This window comes from Oncorhynchus gorbuscha, unplaced genomic scaffold, assembly GCF_021184085.1.
Source record: "Oncorhynchus gorbuscha isolate QuinsamMale2020 ecotype Even-year unplaced genomic scaffold, OgorEven_v1.0 Un_scaffold_3167, whole genome shotgun sequence".
NCBI classification, from domain to species: Eukaryota; Metazoa; Chordata; class Actinopteri; order Salmoniformes; family Salmonidae; genus Oncorhynchus; species Oncorhynchus gorbuscha.
In genome coordinates this window covers 27,652-47,500 of record NW_025745178.1, presented here as the reverse complement: position 1 = coordinate 47,500, position 19,849 = coordinate 27,652, and the positions used below count along the sequence as shown (strand labels likewise).

Sequence of the window (19,849 nt, the reverse complement as noted above, 5' to 3'; positions counted from 1 at the left end):
AAATGCCCAAATATAGGCATGGGAAATGCCCAAATATAACCCAGGGATGGGAAATGCCCAAACATAGGCATGGGAAATGCCCAAATATAACCTAGGGATGGGAAATGCCCAAATATAGGCATGGGAAATGCCCAAATATAACCTAGGGATGGGAAATGCCCAAATATAACCTAGGCATGGGAAATGCCCAAATATAACCTAGGCATGGGAAATGCCCAAATATAGGCATGGGAAATGCCCAAATATAGGCATGGGAAATGCCCAAATATAGGCATGGGAAATGCCCAAATATAACCCAGGGATGGGAAATGCCCAAATATAACCCAGGGATGGGAAATGCCATGGACCTCACGATACTTAGGCGCCGATACCACGTGTTTTAGGATTCAATACTGCGATTTTATTGCGATTTCTATGTTCCATACATATTGTTCACCACATGTCTGCTGCTATCGAAAAAGGAAGATAAAAGAGTTAGTTTCACAAAGACAATGCAAACTAGCATTAGCGCAATGACTGGAAGTCTACAGGAACAGCTAGCATGCCATCTGTTCATCCCACTCTGGGGAAGTGGGGCCCTGGGTAACCGGTTTGTCTGGGCGGGGGGAGGGGGTCCTGGGTCACCGGTTTGTCTGGCGAGGGGGTGGGGGGCTGGACCAGCTGTGTGTGTGTTAACTCAGTCCTCAGGTAGTTACAGTTGTGTGTGTGTGTGTGTGTGTGTGTGTGTGTGTGTGTGTGTGTGTGTGTGTGTGTGTGTGTGTGTGTGTGTGTGTGTGTGTGTGTGTGTGTGTGTGTGTGTGTGTGTGTGTGTGTGTGTGTGTGTGTGTGTGTGTGTGTGTGTGTGTGAACTCACAGTCGTCAGGGTGTTACAGCTGTGTGTGTGTGAACTCACAGTCATCAGGGTGTTACAGCTGTGTGTGTGTTAACTCACAGTCCTCAGGTCGTTACAGCTGTGTGTGTGTGTGTTAACTCACAGTCGTCAGGGTGTTACAGCTGTGTGTGTGTGTGTTAACTCACAGTCGTCGCAGTAGGAGTTACCACAGCAGGGTATGACCACAGCATCATTCATCAGGTCGTTACCTGGAACAGATTAGCAGACAGGCTGTGATTCAAAGACATTATTAACAACAAGTCTCTGCTCAGATGTCAAATTAAACCAATAAACAAATTGTATAATTAAAGTGTAATAATAATAATAATAATAATAATAATAGTAATAATAATTGAGGTAATTACAGATGGGGCAGAGCAGCTCATCAGGGATTGGATCAGCCTCATCTTCAGACGACGACGCTTCACGAGGAACGAAAGGGGGACGCTCCTTCTTACCCAGAGCATAGGCCTCCCTGTAATACATTATGTTATTCTATAGTCTCTCCTTCTTACCCAGAGCATAGGCCTCCCTGTAACACATGTTATTCTATAGTCTCTCCTTCTTACCCAGAGCATAGGCCTCCCTGTAATACATTATGTTATTCTATAGTCTCTCCTTCTTACCCAGAGCATAGGCCTCCCTGTGTTATTCTATAGTCTCTCCTTCCTACCCAGAGCATAGGCCTCCCTGTAACACATGTTATTCTATAGTCTCTCCTTCTTACCCAGAGCATAGGCCTCCCTGTAATACATGTTATTCTATAGTCTCTCCTTCTTACCCAGAGCATAGGCCTCCCTGTAACACATTATGTTATTCTATAGTCTCTCCTTCTTACCCAGAGCATAGGCCTCCCTGTAACACATTTTATTCTATAGTCTCTCCTTCTTACCCAGAGCATAGGCCTCCCTGTGTTATTCTATAGTCTCTCCTTCCTACCCAGAGCATAGGCCTCCCTGTAACACATGTTATTCTATAGTCTCTCCTTCCTACCCAGAGCATAGGCCTCCCTGTGTTATTCTATAGTCTCTCCTTCTTACCCAGAGCATAGGCCTCCCTGTAATTACATGTTATTCTATAGTCTCTCCTTCTTACCCAGAGCATAGGCCTCCCTGTAATACATGTTATTCTATAGTCTCTCCTTCTTACCCAGAGCATAGGCCTCCCTGTAACACATTGTTATTCTATAGTCTCTCCTTCTTACCCAGAGCATAGGCCTCCCTGTAACACATGTTATTCTATAGTCTCTCCTTCCTACCCAGAGCATAGGCCTCCCTGTAATACATGTTATTCTATAGTCTCTCCTTCTTACCCAGAGCATAGGCCTCCCTGTAACACATTATGTTATTCTATAGTCTCTCCTTCTTACCCAGAGCATAGGCCTCCCTGTAACACATGTTATTCTATAGTCTCTCCTTTTTACCCAGAGCATAGGCCTCCCTGTAACACATTATGTTATTCTATAGTCTCTCCTTCTTACCCAGAGCACAGGCCTCCCTGTAATACATTGTTATTCTATAGTCTCTCCTTCCTACCCAGAGCATAGGCCTCCCTGTAACACATTGTTATTCTATAGTCTCTCCTTCTTACCCAGAGCATAGGCCTCCCTGTGTTATTCTATAGTCTCTCCTTCTTACCCAGAGCATAGGCCTCCCTGTGTTATTCTATAGTCTCTCCTTCTTACCCAGAGCATAGGCCTCCCTGTAATACATGTTATTCTATAGTCTCTCCTTCCTACCCAGAGCATAGGCCTCCCTGTAACACATGTTATTCTATAGTCTCTCCTTCTTACCCAGAGCATAGGCCTCCCTGTAATACATGTTATTCTATAGTCTCTCCTTCCTACCCAGAGCATAGGCCTCCCTGTAACACATGTTATTCTATAGTCTCTCCTTCTTACCCAGAGCATAGGCCTCCCTGTAATACATGTTATTCTATAGTCTCTCCTTCCTACCCAGAGCATAGGCCTCCCTGTAACACATGTTATTCTATAGTCTCTCCTTCCTACCCAGAGCATAGGCCTCCCTGTAACACATGTTATTCTATAGTCTCTCCTTCTTACCCAGAGCATAGGCCTCCCTGTGTTATTCTATAGTCTCTCCTTCTTACCCAGAGCATAGGCCTCCCTGTGTTATTCTATAGTCTCTCCTTCTTACCCAGAGCATAGGCCTCCCTGTAATACATGTTATTCTATAGTCTCTCCTTCTTACCCAGAGCATAGGCCTCCCTGTAATACATGTTATTCTATAGTCTCTCCTTCTTACCCAGAGCATAGGCCTCCCTGTAACACATGTTATTCTATAGTCTCTCCTTCTTACCCAGAGCATAGGCCTCCCTGTGTTATTCTATAGTCTCTCCTTCTTACCCAGAGCATAGGCCTCCCTGTGTTATTCTATAGTCTCCCCTTGTTACCCAGAGCATAGGCCTCCCTGTGTTATTCTATAGTCTCTCCTTCCTACCCAGAGCATAGGCCTCCCTGTAACACATGTTATTCTATAGTCGCTCCTTCTTACCCAGAGCATAGGCCTCCCTGTAACACATGTTATTCTATAGTCTCTCCTTCCTACCCAGAGCATAGGCCTCCCTGTAACACATGTTATTCTATAGTCTCTCCTTCTTACCCAGAGCATAGGCCTCCCTGTAACACATGTTATTCTATAGTCTCTCCTTCTTACCCAGAGCATAGGCCTCCCTGTAACACATGTTATTCTATAGTCTCTCCTTCCTACCCAGAGCATAGGCCTCCCAGTGTTATTCTATAGTCTCTCCTTCTTACCCAGAGCATAGGCCTCCCAGTGTTATTCTATAGTCTCTCCTTCTTACCCAGAGCATAGGCCTCCCTGTAATACATGTTATTCTATAGTCTCTCCTTCTTACCCAGAGCATAGGCCTCCCTGTAACACATTATGTTATTCTATAGTCTCTCCTTCGTACCCAGAGCATAGGCCTCCCTGTAACACATGTTATTCTATAGTCTCTCCTTCTTACCCAGAGCATAGGCCTCCCTGTGTTATTCTATAGTCTCTCCTTCCTACCCAGAGCATAGGCCTCCCTGTAATACATTATGTTATTCTATAGTCTCTCCTTCCTACCCAGAGCATAGGCCTCCCTGTGTTATTCTATAGTCTCTCCTTCTTACCCAGAGCATAGGCCTCCCTGTAACACATGTTATTCTATAGTCTCTCCTTCCTACCCAGAGCATAGGCCTCCCTGTAATACATGTTATTCTATAGTCTCTCCTTCTTACCCAGAGCATAGGCCTCCGTGTTATTCTATAGTCTCTCCTTCTTACCCAGAGCATAAGCCTCCCTGTAACACATGTTATTCTATAGTCTCTCCTTCCTACCCAGAACACGAAAACACAAAATGAGCACAGAGAGAGAGAGAGAGAGAGAGAGAGACAGACACACACAGAGAGAGACACAGAGAGAGAGAGAGAGAGAGAGAGAGAGAGAGAGAGAGAGACAGACACACACAGAGAGAGACACACAGAGAGAGAGAGAGAGACAGACACACACAGAGAGAGACTCACAGAGAGAAAGAGAGACAGAGAGAGAAAGAGAGACAGAGAGAGAAAGAGAGACAGAGAGAGAAAGAGAGACAGAGAGAGAAAGAGAGACAGAGAGAGAAAGAGAGAAAGAGAGACAGAGAGAGAAAGAGAGACAGAGAGAGAAAGAGAGACAGAGAGAGAAAGAGAGACAGAGAGAAAGAGACACACAGCGAGAGAGCGCGAGAGAGAGAGAGAGAGAGAGGGCATGTGGTACATACGCGTCTATAGCAGGAATAGCATATTCTCCAGTGCTGGTCAACATGGCTCCTTTAGTTCCTGGTTCAGCCTTCACCATAAAGCTCTGAGGGATTCCCTTACTGGTCCTGATTGGCTTAGGGGCCTCTACGCTCTTATCCTACAACACAGATACCTTATGTCATGTTATGTAGTGTATATGTAGGGATGCCCTTACTGGCTTAGGAGCCTCTACGCTCTTATCCTACAACGCAGATACCACATGTCATGTTATGTAGTGTATATGTAGGGATGCCCTGATTGGCTTAGGAGCCTCTACGCTCTTATCCTACAACACAGATACCATATGTCATGTTATGTAGTGTATATGTAGGGATGCCCTTACTGGTCCTGATTGGCTTAGGAGCCTCTACGCTCTTATCCTACAACACAGATACCTTATGTCATGTTATGTAGTGTATATGTAGGGATGCCCTTACTGGTCCTGACTGGCTTAGGAGCCTCAGCGATAGCAGGTGTAGTGTCGTGTTGTGTAGTGTTATGTAGTGTCGTGTTATGTAGTGTGGTGTAGTGTTATGTAGTGTGGTGTTATGTAGTGTGGTGTAGTGTTATGTAGTGTGGTGTAGTGTTATGTAGTGTGGTGTAGTGTTATGTAGTGTAGTGTTATGTAGTGTCGTACCATCTGCATGGGGCAGTGTTTGATGTAGTGTCCGTTCTTGCCACAGCGATAGCAGGTGTAGTGTTATGTAGTGTAGTGTTATGTAGTGTGGTGTAGTGTAGTGTTATGTAGTGTGGTGTTATGTAGTGTGGTGTTATGTAGTGTTATGTAGTGTAGTGTTATGTAGTGTAGTGTTATGTAGTGTAGTGTTATGTAGTGTGGTGTAGTGTAGTGTAGTGTTATGTAGTGTAGTGTTATGTAGTGCAGTGTAGTGTTACGTAGTGTTATGTAGTGTAGTTGTGACGGCCCTGAATTTTTCTGAACCGTCTCAGTGCAGCTCCTTCCAATAGGGCGCTTTCCCTTTAATTCCCAATTAAATAGCCAGCATCAGCTGCACGAAAGTGGGTTTTGTGATGGAGACGTGACTGAGGATGTGTTCAACCCTCAGTTCCCGAAGCTTCTCTATTCCGTTGTTTTGTTGCCGTTAAACGTGTGTTTTGTTGCCTAATAGAGTTTACCCAGGATCGGATCCACTCTTTGCGTCCCTGGACTACACCTCCTCCGTTCTTCGTGGCCTTTCTCCGCTGGAGATCTATTGGCGGATTGGATTGTCTGACTGACCGACTGACTACCACCTTTTTGTATACGGTATTTCATTTGTTTGGATGTGATGTATACTGTGATTTGTGTAGTTAGTGGTAGTTGAGGACTTAATTAAGAGTTGATCCGCTTTAAGGTTCTGTGGTAAAGTAATTGTTATATTGATTGTATGTTTAATACTGGGTTTACGCTACACGGAACGAACGGACAAACATCGCGTGACAAAAGTCACTTGAGTTCCCTGAACTCTACCGGGCAGGACTCTTTTTAGGCCCGAGGTACAGGACATTTCTGGAGGAACCAGAACTCATTGTGATATTATTATATATGTGTGTAATCATTGTTGTTGCTAATACAACCCACGCAACAGAATATAATTGTTTTTGAAGTTCTTTTCAATGTTTTAAGGGTTTATGAAAAGTTTATTTCCATCCTGACTTTTACATACGTCCTTTGTATTGGTGTAAACTTGACGGACCAGATGGGACTCATTCCCACCCAAACTAAAAGGAGAAACTAATGTTTTCTCTGGTAGGCACAACCTACCTGGCACCCCTATAAATAATAACCTCAAGTCAAAACCGTTACATAAAAAATGGCACCCCAGATGGGACTTGAACCCACAAACCCTGGCTTAGGAAGCCAGTGCCTTATCCATTAGGCCTTTCGACGGCATTCATGTGGATCCTGAAAAGACAAAGGCTGTACAAGACTTCCCTGTGCCAACCACACTCAAGGCCCTTCAACGGTTCCTTGGTATGGCTGGATGGTACCATCGGTTTGTGTCGAACTTCTCCCAGGTGGCAGAACCCCTCAACGCGATGAAGCGAAAAGGAGCGAAATTCCAATGGACGGCAGAGTGCCAGACTTCCTTTGAAACCCTGAAACGACATCTCGTCACACCTCCCATTTTAGGTCATCCCAACTTTGATTGCCCTTTTGTTGTTTACACTGATGCAAGTGATGTTGGACTTGGTGCTGTCCTAGTCCAACAGACTGGACTTGGCACTGAAGAAGTGCTAGCGTTCGCCAGTCGGACATTGAATGGAGCAGAACGGAACTACTCCACAACCGAGCAAGAGTGCCTTGCAGTTGTCTGGGCTTTGGAAAAGTGGAGGTACTACTTGGAGGGTAGACACTTCACTGTGGTCACTGACCATTCCTCCCTTGTGTGGGTGTTCAAGACCAACAAACCAAGCACCAGACTCATAAGATGGGCTCTACGGTTGCAAGAGTTCACATTTGCAGTGGAATACAGGAAAGGAAAATACAACACTGTTCCAGATGCCTTGTCCAGAGCTCCTACTTGTGATAACGGTGGCCCTGATCTTACATGTGCTACTGTCCTGTCAAGCAGTCGAGACTCGCCCAAAACAGACTTTCCTATCTCTGATGAGGCAATATGGAAAGCTCAACAGGATGATCCAGAAGTGCAGGCTTTGTACCAGACTATCCTGGAAGATGGAGAAAAGATGGTCAATCCTACCACAAAGCTGACCATCATTGAAGATAAAGTCTACCGAGTCGTACAACTACCTCACAGAACACTCTACCAAATGTACATACCGGACACTCTACGCCTACAACTGCTTCAACATTTCCATGAAGACCCATTAGCTGGTCATTTGGGCAGGTTCAAAACCTACAAGCGGTTGCAAGCGTTACTCTACTGGCCACATCTGAGCATGGATGTGAAGTCACACATCCGAAATTGTCAGGTTTGTCAAATGTACAAACCAGAAGGTAGAAAGCCTGCTGGCAAGTTGCAGCAAACGGTGGTTACCCGACCTTGGGAAATGTTAGGAGTGGATTTGATGGGTCCATTTCCTAGAAGCTCCAATCAGAATGTGTACATACTTGTTTTTGTTGATTACTATTCAAAGTGGGTGGAACTCTTTTCCCTGCGTCAGGCCACAGCAAGGACCGTCTCTAACATCCTTACGAAAGAGATCCTGACTCGCTGGGGAGTGCCTGATTACATCCTGTCTGATCGAGGTTCCCAATTTGTCTCTGATCTCTTTGAGGAGACCTGCCAAAGATGGAACCTGAGGCAGAAGTTGACCACGGCCTATCACCCACAGACCAATCTCACTGAGAGAGTAAATCGAACCTTGAAGACAATGATTGCTTCCTATGTAGGGACCCAGCACAAACACTGGGACAAGCACCTTCATGAGTTTCGATTTGCCCTGAATTCTGCTGTGCAAGAGTCCACTGGAGTCACACCTGCAGAGCTGAACCTAAGTCGTCCTCTCCGAGGACCCTTGGATATGGTGCTACAGCCCCAGCAGCTTACTCCAGACGCTGCTTGCTATGACCAGGTAGGCCATCTCCATGACTTGAGAGCTCTTGTCTCAAAGAACATGATCCAGGCTCGACTCAAGCAGAAGAGAAATTATGATAAGAACAGACGAGACATGCAGTTCCAGCTTCGTGATCGGGTGTGGCTTCGCTCTCATCCTTACTCGAAAGCTGAACAATTCTTCTCGGCCAAGCTCGCTCCTAAATGGCAAGGACCATATAGGATTGTGGAGCAGATGGGCCCTTTGAACTACCGAGTGGTGAAAGAGGACACAGGTGAAGATATGCGCATCGTCCATGTCTCACGCCTTAAGGCCTGTTACCCCGGCTGAGGAATTGGAGGCGATTGAGCGCCGCAAGGTCCTGGATATCTTTGAAGAGGATAGTGAGGATACTTTTCTCGGATTCCCAGACCCAGAAGTCTCGCACCTTAAGGCCTGTGACTCCTCAGCTGAGGAGCGTGAGCTCCAAAAAGTAATGAATCTTTTTGTAGAGGAAAGTGATGAGGAGACCTTTCTCGGTTTCCCGACAAGATGTGCCTTCCAGGGCAATGGTCGGCTTTTTCCAGGGGAGGGGGTGTGTGACGGCCCTGAATTTTTCTGAACCGTCTCAGTGCAGCTCCTTCCAATAGGGCGCTTTCCCTTTAATTCCCAATTAAATAGCCAGCATCAGCTGCACGAAAGTGGGTTTTGTGATGGAGACGTGACTGAGGATGTGTTCAACCCTCAGTTCCCGAAGCTTCTCTATTCCGTTGTTTTGTTGCTGTTAAACGTGTGTTTTGTTGCCTAATAGAGTTTACCCAGGATCGGATCCACTCTTTGCGTCCCTGGACTACACCTCCTCCGTTCTTCGTGGCCTTTCTCCGCTGGAGATCTATTGGCGGATTGGATTGTCTGACTGACCGACTGACTACCACCTTTTTGTATACGGTATTTCATTTGTTTGGATGTGATGTATACTGTGATTTGTGTAGTTAGTGGTAGTTGAGGACTTAATTAAGAGTTGATCCGCTTTAAGGTTCTGTGGTAAAGTAATTGTTATATTGATGGTATGTTTAATACTGGGTTTATGCTACACGGAATGAACGGACAAACATCGCGTGACAAAAGTCACTTGAGTTCCCTGAACTCTACCGGGCAGGACTCTTTTTAGGCCCGAGGTACAGGACATTTCTGGAGGAACCAGAACTCATTGTGATATTATTATATATGTGTGTAATCATTGTTGTTGCTAATACAACCCACGCAACAGAATATAATTGTTTTTGAAGTTCTTTTCAATGTTTTAAGGGTTTATGAAAAGTTTATTTCCATCCTGACTTTTACATACGTCCTTTGTATTGGTGTAGACTTGACGGACCAGATGGGACTCATTCCCACCCAAACTAAAAGGAGAAACTAATGTTTTCTCTGGTAGGCACAACCTACCTGGCACCCCTATAAATAATAACCTCAAGTCAAAACCGTTACATAGTGTTATGTAGTGTAGTGTACTGTAGTGTTGTGTTATGTAGTGTCGTACCATCTGCATGGGGCAGTGTTTGATGTAGTGTCCATTCTTGCCACAGCGATAGCAGGTGTAATGTGCAGGAGGCGGTCCTATGGCCTTCTTAGAGTAACTGAGGAGGAGAGACAGAAAACAAAACACATTGAAAAAGGTCGAGCACAAAGTAGACTGGAATACTGGGTCGATTCCAAAACAACCAAAGAGCGTTGAAGCGTGAGGCTAAACTCGTCTCCGTTTTTACGTACACAGAAACTCTGTGACAGAGAGCATCATATTGCATCACCACATCATCTACGGTTCACGCTGCCACTGAGTCTCAAGTTTAAACATTAGACTACAGTTCACTGAAACAGCAGAGGTGTGGAGTCCCAACTACTACTAGTGTAGCTAGCCAGGCTGTCCACGCTCGAGTCGGACTCCAGTCACCAACTACAACTACTACTGGTGTAGCTAGCCAGGCTGTCCACGCTCGAGTCGGACTCCAGTCACCAACTACAACTACTATTGGTGTAGCTAGCCAGGCTGTCCACGCTCGAGTCGGACTCCAGTCACCAACTACAACTACTATTGGTGTAGCTAGCCAGGCTGTCCACGCTCGAGTCGGACTCCAGTCACCAACTACAACTACTACTGGTGTAGCTAGCCAGGCTGTCCACGCTCGAGTCAGACTCCAGTCAACAAAATTTGATGACTTGAGAGACGCGACTCGATAGAAAATAAAACCAACTTGAGACATGACTTGAACTGTACTTTGACTTGAGATTGAGGACTAGAATTTGGCCAGGTTATGAGTAACATTTTGTCACTAATTTTCCATAGATTAGATTATGCTTCTCCTCACGCAGCAAGAGACAGACCGATTGACTAGTGAATACTGATGTAAAATGTGATATTTCAGACTAATTTCTTTAATGGGGTATTGCGATGTCATTATGGGGGTATTGTGATGTCATTATGGGGGTATTGCGATGTCATTATGGGGGTATTGCGATGTCATTATGGGGGTATTGCGATGTCATCATGGGGGTATTGCGATGTCATTATGGGGTATTGTGTGTAGATTGATGAGGGGGAACAATGTAATCCATTTTAAAATAAGGCTGTAACATTAATGTGGAAAAAGGTCAAGGAGGGGTCTGAATACTTGAGATGGTTCTTCATTTTTAACGAAAATGTCAGATGAGACCATGGGACTATATGGTTTTATTTGGAGTTGAAGACAGAGATTATTTATAGATTTTTTATTTATTTTTTAAACTTGACTTGAATAAAACGTGTGATTCGACAGATGCCAGAGAACGCTACCTGCCGGAGTGCATTGCGCCAACTGTAAAGTTTGGTGGAGGAGGAATAATGGTCTGGGACTGTTTTTTCATGGTTCGGGTGCCTTAGTTCCAGTGAAGGGAAATCTTAACGCTACAGCATACAATGACATTCTAGATGCTTCTGTGCTTCAAACTTTGTGGCAACAGTTTGGGGAAGGCCCTTTCCTGTTTCAGCTTGACAACTCCCCACACGCACAGAGCGAGGTCCATACAGAAATGTTTTGTTGAGATTGGTATGGAAGAAATTGACTGGCTTGCACAGAGCCCTGCCCTCAACCCTATTAAACACCTTTGGGATGAAATAGTACTCCCAACTGTGAGACAGGTCTAACCGCCCAAAAGTCTGACCTATCTAATGCTTGTAGCTGAATGGAAGCAAGTCCCCTGCAGCAATGTTCCAACATCTAGTGGAAAGCCTTCCCAGAAGAGTGGAGGCTGTTATAGCAGCAATGTTCCAACATCTAGTGGAAAGCCTTCCCAGAAGAGTGGAGGCTGTTATAGCAGCAATGTTCCAACATCTAGTGGAAAGCCTTCCCAGAAGAGTGGAGGCTGTTATAGCAGCAATGTTCCAACATCTAGTGGAAAGCCTTCCCAGAAGAGTGGAGGCTGTTATAGCAGTAAAGGGGGGTCCAACTCCATATTAATGACTTCCCAGAAGAGTGGAGGCTGTTATAGCAGCAAAGGGGGGGTCCAACTCCATATTAATGACCATGATTTTGTAATGAGATGTTTGAGGAACGGGTGTCCACATACTTTTGATCATGTAGCGTATCTTTATGAGCTGGCTTGGCCTGTCTTTGCAATTCGTTTATTTTAGTTTGCTCCCGTTAGCATATTTAGCTAGCAGCCTCCATGGAAATGCTCTATCGGTTGTACTCATTTTGTTAGCATTCTGGTAATAGACACCCAAATGGGCTTTTTGTTGTAGCATTTTCAGCACTAAGACCTGGGATGAGAAGGACGGCGTGACGGCGTGATCAGGCGGACACCGCCCAACCCCTGCTGTGTGCGTTACACTCACTGTACGGGGTCATATTCACTGTTGGACTGGGACATCATGGCTCTGATCTTGTCATCCTCTGATGCATTGGCCATACAGCCTGGCTAGCTACACCAGTAGTAGTAGATGGTGCTACAGCCTGGCTAGCTACACCAGTAGTAGTAGTTGGTACTATAGCATGGCTAGCTACACCAGTAGTAGTAGATGGTACTACAGCCTGGCTAGCTACACTAGTAGTAGTAGATGGTACTACAGCCTGGCTAGCTACACTAGTAGTAGTAGATGGTACTACAGCCTGGCTAGCTACACTAGTAGTAGTAGATGGTACTATAGCCTGGCTAGCTACACTAGTAGTAGTAGATGGTACTATAGCATGGCTAGCTACACTAGTAGTAGTAGTTGGTACTACAGCCTGGCTAGCTACACCAGTAGTAGTAGTTGGTACTACAGCCTGGCTAGCTACACCAGTAGTAGTAGTTGGTACTACAGCCTGGCTAGCTACACTAGTAGTAGTAGTTGGTACTATAGCATGGCTAGCTACACCAGTAGTAGTAGTTGGTACTATAGCATGGCTAGCTACACCAGTAGTAGTAGTTGGTACTATAGCCTGGCTAGCTACACCAGTAGTAGTAGTTGGTACTATAGCCTGGCTAGCTACACCAGTAGTAGTAGATGGTACTATAGCCTGGCTAGCTACACCAGTAGTAGTAGATGGTACTACAGCCTGGCTAGCTACACCAGTAGTAGTAGTTGGTACTATAGCATGGCTAGCTACACCAGTAGTAGTAGTTGGTACTATAGCCTGGCTAGCTACACCAGTAGTAGTAGTTGGTACTATAGCCTGGCTAGCTACACCAGTAGTAGTAGTTGGTACTATAGCCTGGCTAGCTACACCAGTAGTAGTAGATGGTACTACAGCCTGGCTAGCTACACTAGTAGTAGTAGTTGGTACTACAGCCTGGCTAGCTACACCAGTAGTAGTAGTTGGTACTATAGCATGGCTAGCTACACCAGTAGTAGTAGTTGGTACTACAGCCTGGCTAGCTACACCAGTAGTAGTAGTTGGTACTACAGCCTGGCTAGCTACACCAGTAGTAGTAGATGGTACTACAGCCTGGCTAGCTACACTAGTAGTAGTAGTTGGTACTATAGCCTGGCTAGCTACACTAGTAGTAGTAGTTGGTACTATAGCCTGGCTAGCTACACTAGTAGTAGTAGTTGGTACTACAGCCTGGCTAGCTACACTAGTAGTAGTAGTTGGTACTATAGCATGGCTAGCTACACTAGTAGTAGTAGTTGGTACTATAGCATGGCTAGTTACACCAGTAGTAGTAGTTGGTACTATAGCATGGCTAGTTACACCAGTAGTAGTAGTTGGTACTATAGCATGGCTAGCTACACCAGTAGTAGTAGTTGGTACTATAGCGTGGCTAGCTACACCAGTAGTAGTAGTTGGTACTATAGCATGGCTAGCTACACTAGTAGTAGTAGTTGGTACTATAGCCTGGCTAGCTACACTAGTAGTAGTAGTTGGTACTATAGCCTGGCTAGCTACACTAGTAGTAGTAGTTGGTACTATAGCCTGGCTAGCTACACCAGTAGTAGTAGTTGGTACTATAGCATGGCTAGCTACACCAGTAGTAGTAGTTGGTACTACAGCCTGGCTAGCTACACCAGTAGTAGTAGATGGTACTATAGCCTGGCTAGCTACACCAGTAGTAGTTGGTACTATAGCCTGGCTAGCTACACCAGTAGTAGTAGTTGGTACTATAGCCTGGCTAGCTACACCAGTAGTAGTAGATGGTACTATAGCATGGCTAGCAGCCTCCACTCACTGTATGGGGTCATATTCACTGTTGGACTGGGACATCATGGCTCTGATCTTGTCATCCTCTGATGCATTGGCCTCCGCTAGGTTGGCAGTCTGGAGAGAAAGGGAGGAATGGGAGGAGAGGGGGAGGAGTAGGAGAGGGGGAGGAGTATAGGGGAGAGGAAGGAGGAGAGGGGAGAGGAGTATAGGGGAGAGGAATGAGGAGAGGGGGAGGAGTAGGAGAGGGCGAGGAGTATGGGCGAGAGGAATGAGGAGGAGTATGGGCGAGAGGAATGAGGAGGAATGGGAGGAGTATGGGGAGAGGGCGAGAGGGATGGGGTGGAGTATGGGGAGAGGAAGGAGGAGGAGTATAGGGGAGATGAATGAGGAGAGGGGAAGGAGTATGGGCGAGAGGAATGAGGAGAGGCATGAGGAGTACGGGCGAGAGGCATGAGGAGTACGGGCGAGAGGCATGAGGAGTACGGGCGAGAGGCATGAGGAGTACGGGCGAGAGGCATGAGGAGTACGGGCGAGAGGCATGAGGAGTACGGGCGAGAGGCATGAGGAGGAGTATGGGCGAGGGGAATGAGGAGAGGGATGAGGAGTATGGGCGAGGGGAATGAGGAGAGGGATGAGGAGTATGGGCGAGGGGAATGAGGAGAGGGATGAGGAGTATGGGCGAGGGGAATGAGGAGAGGGATGAGGAGTATGGGCGAGAGGAATGAGGAGAGGGATGAGGAGTATGAGCGAGAGGAATGAGGAGGAGTATGGGCGAGAGGAATGAGGAGGAGTATGGGCGAGAGGAATGAGGAGGAGTATGGGCGAGAGGAATGAGGAGGAGTATGGGCGAGAGGAATGAGGAGGAGTATGGGCGAGAGGAATGAGGAGGAGTATGGGCGAGAGGAATGAGGAGGAGTATGGGCGAGAGGAATGAGGAGGAGTATGGGCGAGAGGAATGAGGAGGAGTATGGGCGAGAGGAATGAGGAGGAGTATGGGCGAGAGGAATGAGGAGGAGTATGGGCGAGGGGAATGAGGAGAGGGATGAGGAGTATGGGCGAGGGGAATGAGGAGAGGGATGAGGAGTATGGGCGAGAGGAATGAGGAGAGGGATGAGGAGTATGGGCGAGGGGAATGAGGAGGGGGATGGGCGAGAGGAATGAGGAGGGGGATGGGCGAGAGGAATGAGGAGGAGTATGGGCGAGAGGAATGAGGAGAGGGGGAGGAGTATGGGCGAGAGGAATGAGGAGAGGGGGAGGAGTATGGGGAGAGGAATGAGGAGAGGGGGAGGAGTATGGGGAGAGGAATAAGGAGAGGGGGAGGAGTATGAGGAGAGGAATGAGGAGAGGAATGAGGAGAGGAATGAGGAGAGGAATGAGGAGAGGAATGAGGAGAGGAATGAGGAGAGGAATGAGGAGAGGAATGAGGAGAGGGGGAGAGGAATGAGGAGAGGGGGAGAGGAATGAGGAGAGGGGGAGAGGAATGAGGAGAGGGGGAGGGAGGAATGAGGAGAGGGGGGAGGGGATTGAGGAGAGGGGGAGAGGGGGAGGGGAGGAATATGGGGAGAGGAATGAGGAGAGGGGGAGGAGTATGGGGAGAGGAATGAGGAGAGGGGGAGGAGTATGGGGAGAGGAATGAGGAGAGGGGGAGGAGTATGGGGAGAGGAATGGGGAGAGGGGGAGGAGTATGGGGAGAGGAATGAGGAGAGGGGGAGGAGTATGGGGAGAGGAATGAGGAGAGGGGGAGGAGTATGGGGAGAGGAATGAGGAGAGGGGGAGGAGTATGGGGAGAGGAATGAGGAGAGGGGGAGGAGTATGGGGAGAGGAATGAGGAGAGGAATGAGGAGAGGAATGAGGAGAGGAATGAGGAGAGGAATGAGGAGAGGAATGAGGAGAGGAATGAGGAGAGGAATGAGGAGAGGGAGGAGGGGATTGAGGAGAGGGGGAGGGATTGAGGAGAGGGGGAGGGGATTGAGGAGAGGGGGAGGGGATTGAGGAGAGGGGGAGGGGATTGAGGAGAGGGGGAGGGGATTGAGGAGAGGGGGAGGGGATTGAGGAGAGGGGGAGGGAGGAATATGGGGAGAGGAATGAGGAGGAGTATGGGGAGAGGAATGGGGAGAGGAATGAGGAGAGGAATGAGGAGAGGAATGAGGAGAGGAATGAGGAGAGGAATGAGGAGAGGAATGAGGAGATTGAGGAGGGGAGGAGTTAGAGGAAGATGCCAAGAGTTAAAATGTGAATTGATTATCACCTTAATTCATTCCTCAAATTGAGTTGAAATTAAATTAACCCCAACCTGATTCCCAAAGACCAAACACACACAGAGAGAGAGACAGTACCTTAGAGAGCTGGGCCAGGGAGACGGACGGTGAAGAGTCGGTCTGAAGGAGAAGAGCAACATTAAGACAGAACAGAGTCAAGGTGGGACATCACCACCTGTCTGCCTGGGAGGCAGACACGGGCTCAAATCTAGATGACACGGCTTCTTCCCGTCTCCTTCTGAAAAGACACTGGAGGAGGAGAAGATTCCATCCACCAGTCTTTTGAGGAGGAGGCAGGAGATAGGAGGTGAGGAATCAAGGACACACAGTAGATTGATCACCCCTATTCCACAGCCAGAGAGGCAGATCTTATACATCCAGTCAACTCATATCACTACTACAGTGTGACAGTTACACCAATGTTATGGTTCAGTAGTTCTGACCAGAAGACCATCAGGAACACCACGGTGGAGGGGTCAGAGTTTCCCCCACTCTAAACACTGATCTGGGCTCAGTTCTTCATCTCCACGTGAATGGTTATGGTAAGGATTTGGTGGCAGGGAAGCTGATCCTAGATCTGCTCCTAGGGGACGAACGCAGCAGAGCCTGACCATTTCCTCACCGTCGTCCTTCTCCAACACGACGAGAGGGACCGCGAAACATTGAGATTCACACAGGAACTGGTGCTGGGTGGGGGTACATTGGTGCTACAGCCTGGCTAGCTACACTAGTAGTAGATGGTTTTACAGCCTGGCTAGCTACACTAGTAGTAGATGGTTTTACAGCCTGGCTAGCTACACTAGTAGTAGATGGTGCTACAGCCTGGCTAGCTACACTAGTAGTAGTAGTTGGTTTTACAGCCTGGCTAGCTACACTAGTAGTAGTTGGTGCTACAGCCTGGCTAGCTACACTAGTAGTAGTTGGTGCTACAGCCTGGCTAGCTACACTAGTAGTAGTAGGAGTTGGTGCTACAGCCTGGCTAGCTACACTAGTAGTAGTTGGTACGACAGCCTGGCAAGCTACACTAGTAGTAGTAGTTGGTGCTACAGCCTGGCTAGCTACACTAGTAGTAGTTGGTACGACAGCCTGGCAAGCTACACTAGTAGTAGTTGGTACGACAGCCTGGCAAGCTACACTAGTAGTAGTAGTAGATGGTGCTACAGCCTGGCTAGCTACACTAGTAGTAGTAGTTGGTACGACAACCTGGCTAGCTCCACTAGTAGTAGTTGGTACTACAGCCTGGCTAGCTACACTAGTAGTAGTAGTTGGTACTACAGCCTGGCTAGCTACACTAGTAGTACTTGGTACTACAGCCTGGCTAGCTACACTAGTAGTACTTGGTACTACAGCCTGGCTAGCTACACTAGTAGTAGTAGGAGTTGGTACAACAGCCTGGCTAGCTACACTAGTAGTAGTAGTAGTTGGTACGACAGCCTGGCTAGCTACACTAGTAGTAGTTGGTACGACAGCCTGGCTAGCTACACTAGTAGTAGTAGTAGTTGGTACGACAGCCTGGCTAGCTACACTAGTAGTAGTTGGTACTACAGCCTGGCTAGCTACACCAGTAGTAGTTGGTACGACAGCCTGGCTAGCTACACTAGTAGTAGTAGTTGGTATAACAGCCTGACTAGCTACACCAGTAGTAGTAGGTGGTACTTCAGCCTTGCTAGCTACACCAGTAGTAGTAGTAGTTGGTATTACAGCCTGGCTAGCTCCACTACTTGTAGTTGGTACGACAACCTGGCTAGCTCCACTAGTAGTAGTTGGTACTACAGCCTGGCTAGCTACACTAGTAGTAGTAGTTGGTACGACAACCTGGCTAGCTCCACTAGTAGTAGTTGGTACTATAGCATGGCTAGCTACACCAGTATTAGTAGTTGGTACTATAGCCTGGCTAGCTACACCAGTAGTAGTAGATGGTACTATAGCATGGCTAGCTACACCAGTAGTAGTAGTTGGTACTACAGCCTGGCTAGCTACACCAGTAGTAGTAGATGGTACTACAGCCTGGCTAGCTACACTAGTAGTAGTAGTAGTTGGTACAACAGCCTGGCTAGCTACACTAGTAGTAGTAGTAGTTGGTACGACAGCCTGGCTAGCTACACTAGTAGTAGTTGGTACGACAGCCTGGCTAGCTACACTAGTAGTAGTTGGTACGACAGCCTGGCAAGCTACACTAGTAGTAGTAGTTGGTACTACAGCCTGGCTAGCTACACTAGTAGTAGTAGTAGTTGGTACTACAGCCTGGCTAGCTACACCAGTAGTAGTAGTTGGTATAACAGCCTGACTAGCTACACCAGTAGTAGTAGTTGGTATAACAGCCTGGCTAGCTACACCAGTAGTAGTAGTTGGTATAACAGCCTGACTAGCTACACCAGTAGTAGTAGTTGGTATAACAGCCTGACTAGCTACACCAGTAGTAGTAGTTGGTATAACAGCCTGGCTAGCTACACTAGTAGTAGTAGTTGGTATAACAGCCTGACTAGCTACACCAGTAGTAGTAGTTGGTATAACAGCCTGACTAGTTACACCAGTAGTAGTAGTTGGTATAACAGCCTGGCTAGCTCCACTAGTTGTAGTCGGTACTTCCGCCTGGCTAGCTACACCAGTAGTAGTTGGTACGACAGCCTGGCTAGCTCCACTAGTAGTAGTAGTAGTTGGTACTACAGCCTGGCTAGCTACACTAGTAGTAGTAGTAGTTGGTACTACAGCCTGGCTAGCTACACTAGTAGTAGTAGTTGGTATAACAGCCTGACTAGCTACACCAGTTGTAGTAGTTGGTATAACAGCCTGACTAGCTACACCAGTAGTAGTAGTTGGTATAACAGCCTGGCTAGCTCCACTAGTTGTAGTCGGTACTTCCGCCTGGCTAGCTACACCAGTAGTAGTTGGTACGACAGCCTGGGTAGCTCCACTAGTTGTAGTCGGTACTTCCGCCTGGCTAGCTACACCACTAGTAGTAGTTGGTATAACAGCCTGGCTGGCTACATTAATAGTAGGTATTACAGCAGAGTTTGCTACACCAGTAGTAGTAGGAATTACAGCCTGGCTAAGTACATCACTAATGGTAGTAGTAGTAGGTGGTGGTATTTACAGCTGCGCTAGCTACATTTGTAGCTGTAGTTGGTATTACTACCTAGACCAGCCTAGCTTGATTACTAATACTGGTGTAGCTAGCCCCTGACTATACACCAGTATTAGTAATAATAGCTGTTGTTGTGGCCCTTTACTACACTATGAGCTAACAGGATTAAGTCCAGAGCTAGGTAACAGACTGAGCTAACAGGATTAAGTCCAGAGCTAGGTAACAGACTGAGCTAACAGGATTAAGTCCAGAGCTAGGTAACAGGCTGAGCTAACAGGATTAAGTCCAGAGCTAGGTTACAGACTATGAGCTAACAGGATTAAGTCCAGAGCTAGGTAACAGACTATGAGCTAACAGGATTAAGCCCAGAGCTAGGTAACAGGCTGAGCTAACAGGATTAAGCCCAGAGCTAGGTAACAGACTATGAGCTAACAGGATTAAGTCCAGAGCTAGGTAACAGACTATGAGCTAACAGGATTAAGTCCAGAGCTAGGTAACAGACTATGAACTAACAGGATTAAGTTTTAGACCTAGGCCGGTCTAGGGAACAGACTATGATCTGACAGGATTAAGTCCAGAGCGAGGTAACAGACTGAGCTAACAGGATTAAGTTTTAGAGCTAGGCCGGTCTAGGTAACAGACTGAGCTAACAGGATTAAGTTTTAGAGCTAGGTAACAGACTATGAACTA

At 47.0% G+C, this 19,849-nt stretch overlaps 1 protein-coding gene across 1 annotated transcript in view; it reads right to left on the bottom strand.

Annotated features, from left to right (window-relative positions):
• Window positions 1-19,849, bottom strand: part of LOC124017740 (E3 ubiquitin-protein ligase RBBP6-like) — a gene marked incomplete at its 3' end in the record, with an annotated part of 45,327 nt that overhangs the window by 7,029 nt on the left and 18,449 nt on the right. Inside the window, exons 4-9 of the mRNA XM_046332972.1 lie at window positions 16,153-16,194; window positions 13,842-13,930; window positions 9,697-9,793; window positions 4,640-4,776; window positions 1,237-1,346; window positions 1,018-1,080 (exon numbers count right to left, since the gene is read on the bottom strand). Coding sequence (XP_046188928.1) covers window positions 1,018-1,080; window positions 1,237-1,346; window positions 4,640-4,776; window positions 9,697-9,793; window positions 13,842-13,930; window positions 16,153-16,194 — 538 coding nt within the window. The remainder of the gene's footprint in view (window positions 1-1,017; window positions 1,081-1,236; window positions 1,347-4,639; window positions 4,777-9,696; window positions 9,794-13,841; window positions 13,931-16,152; window positions 16,195-19,849) is intronic.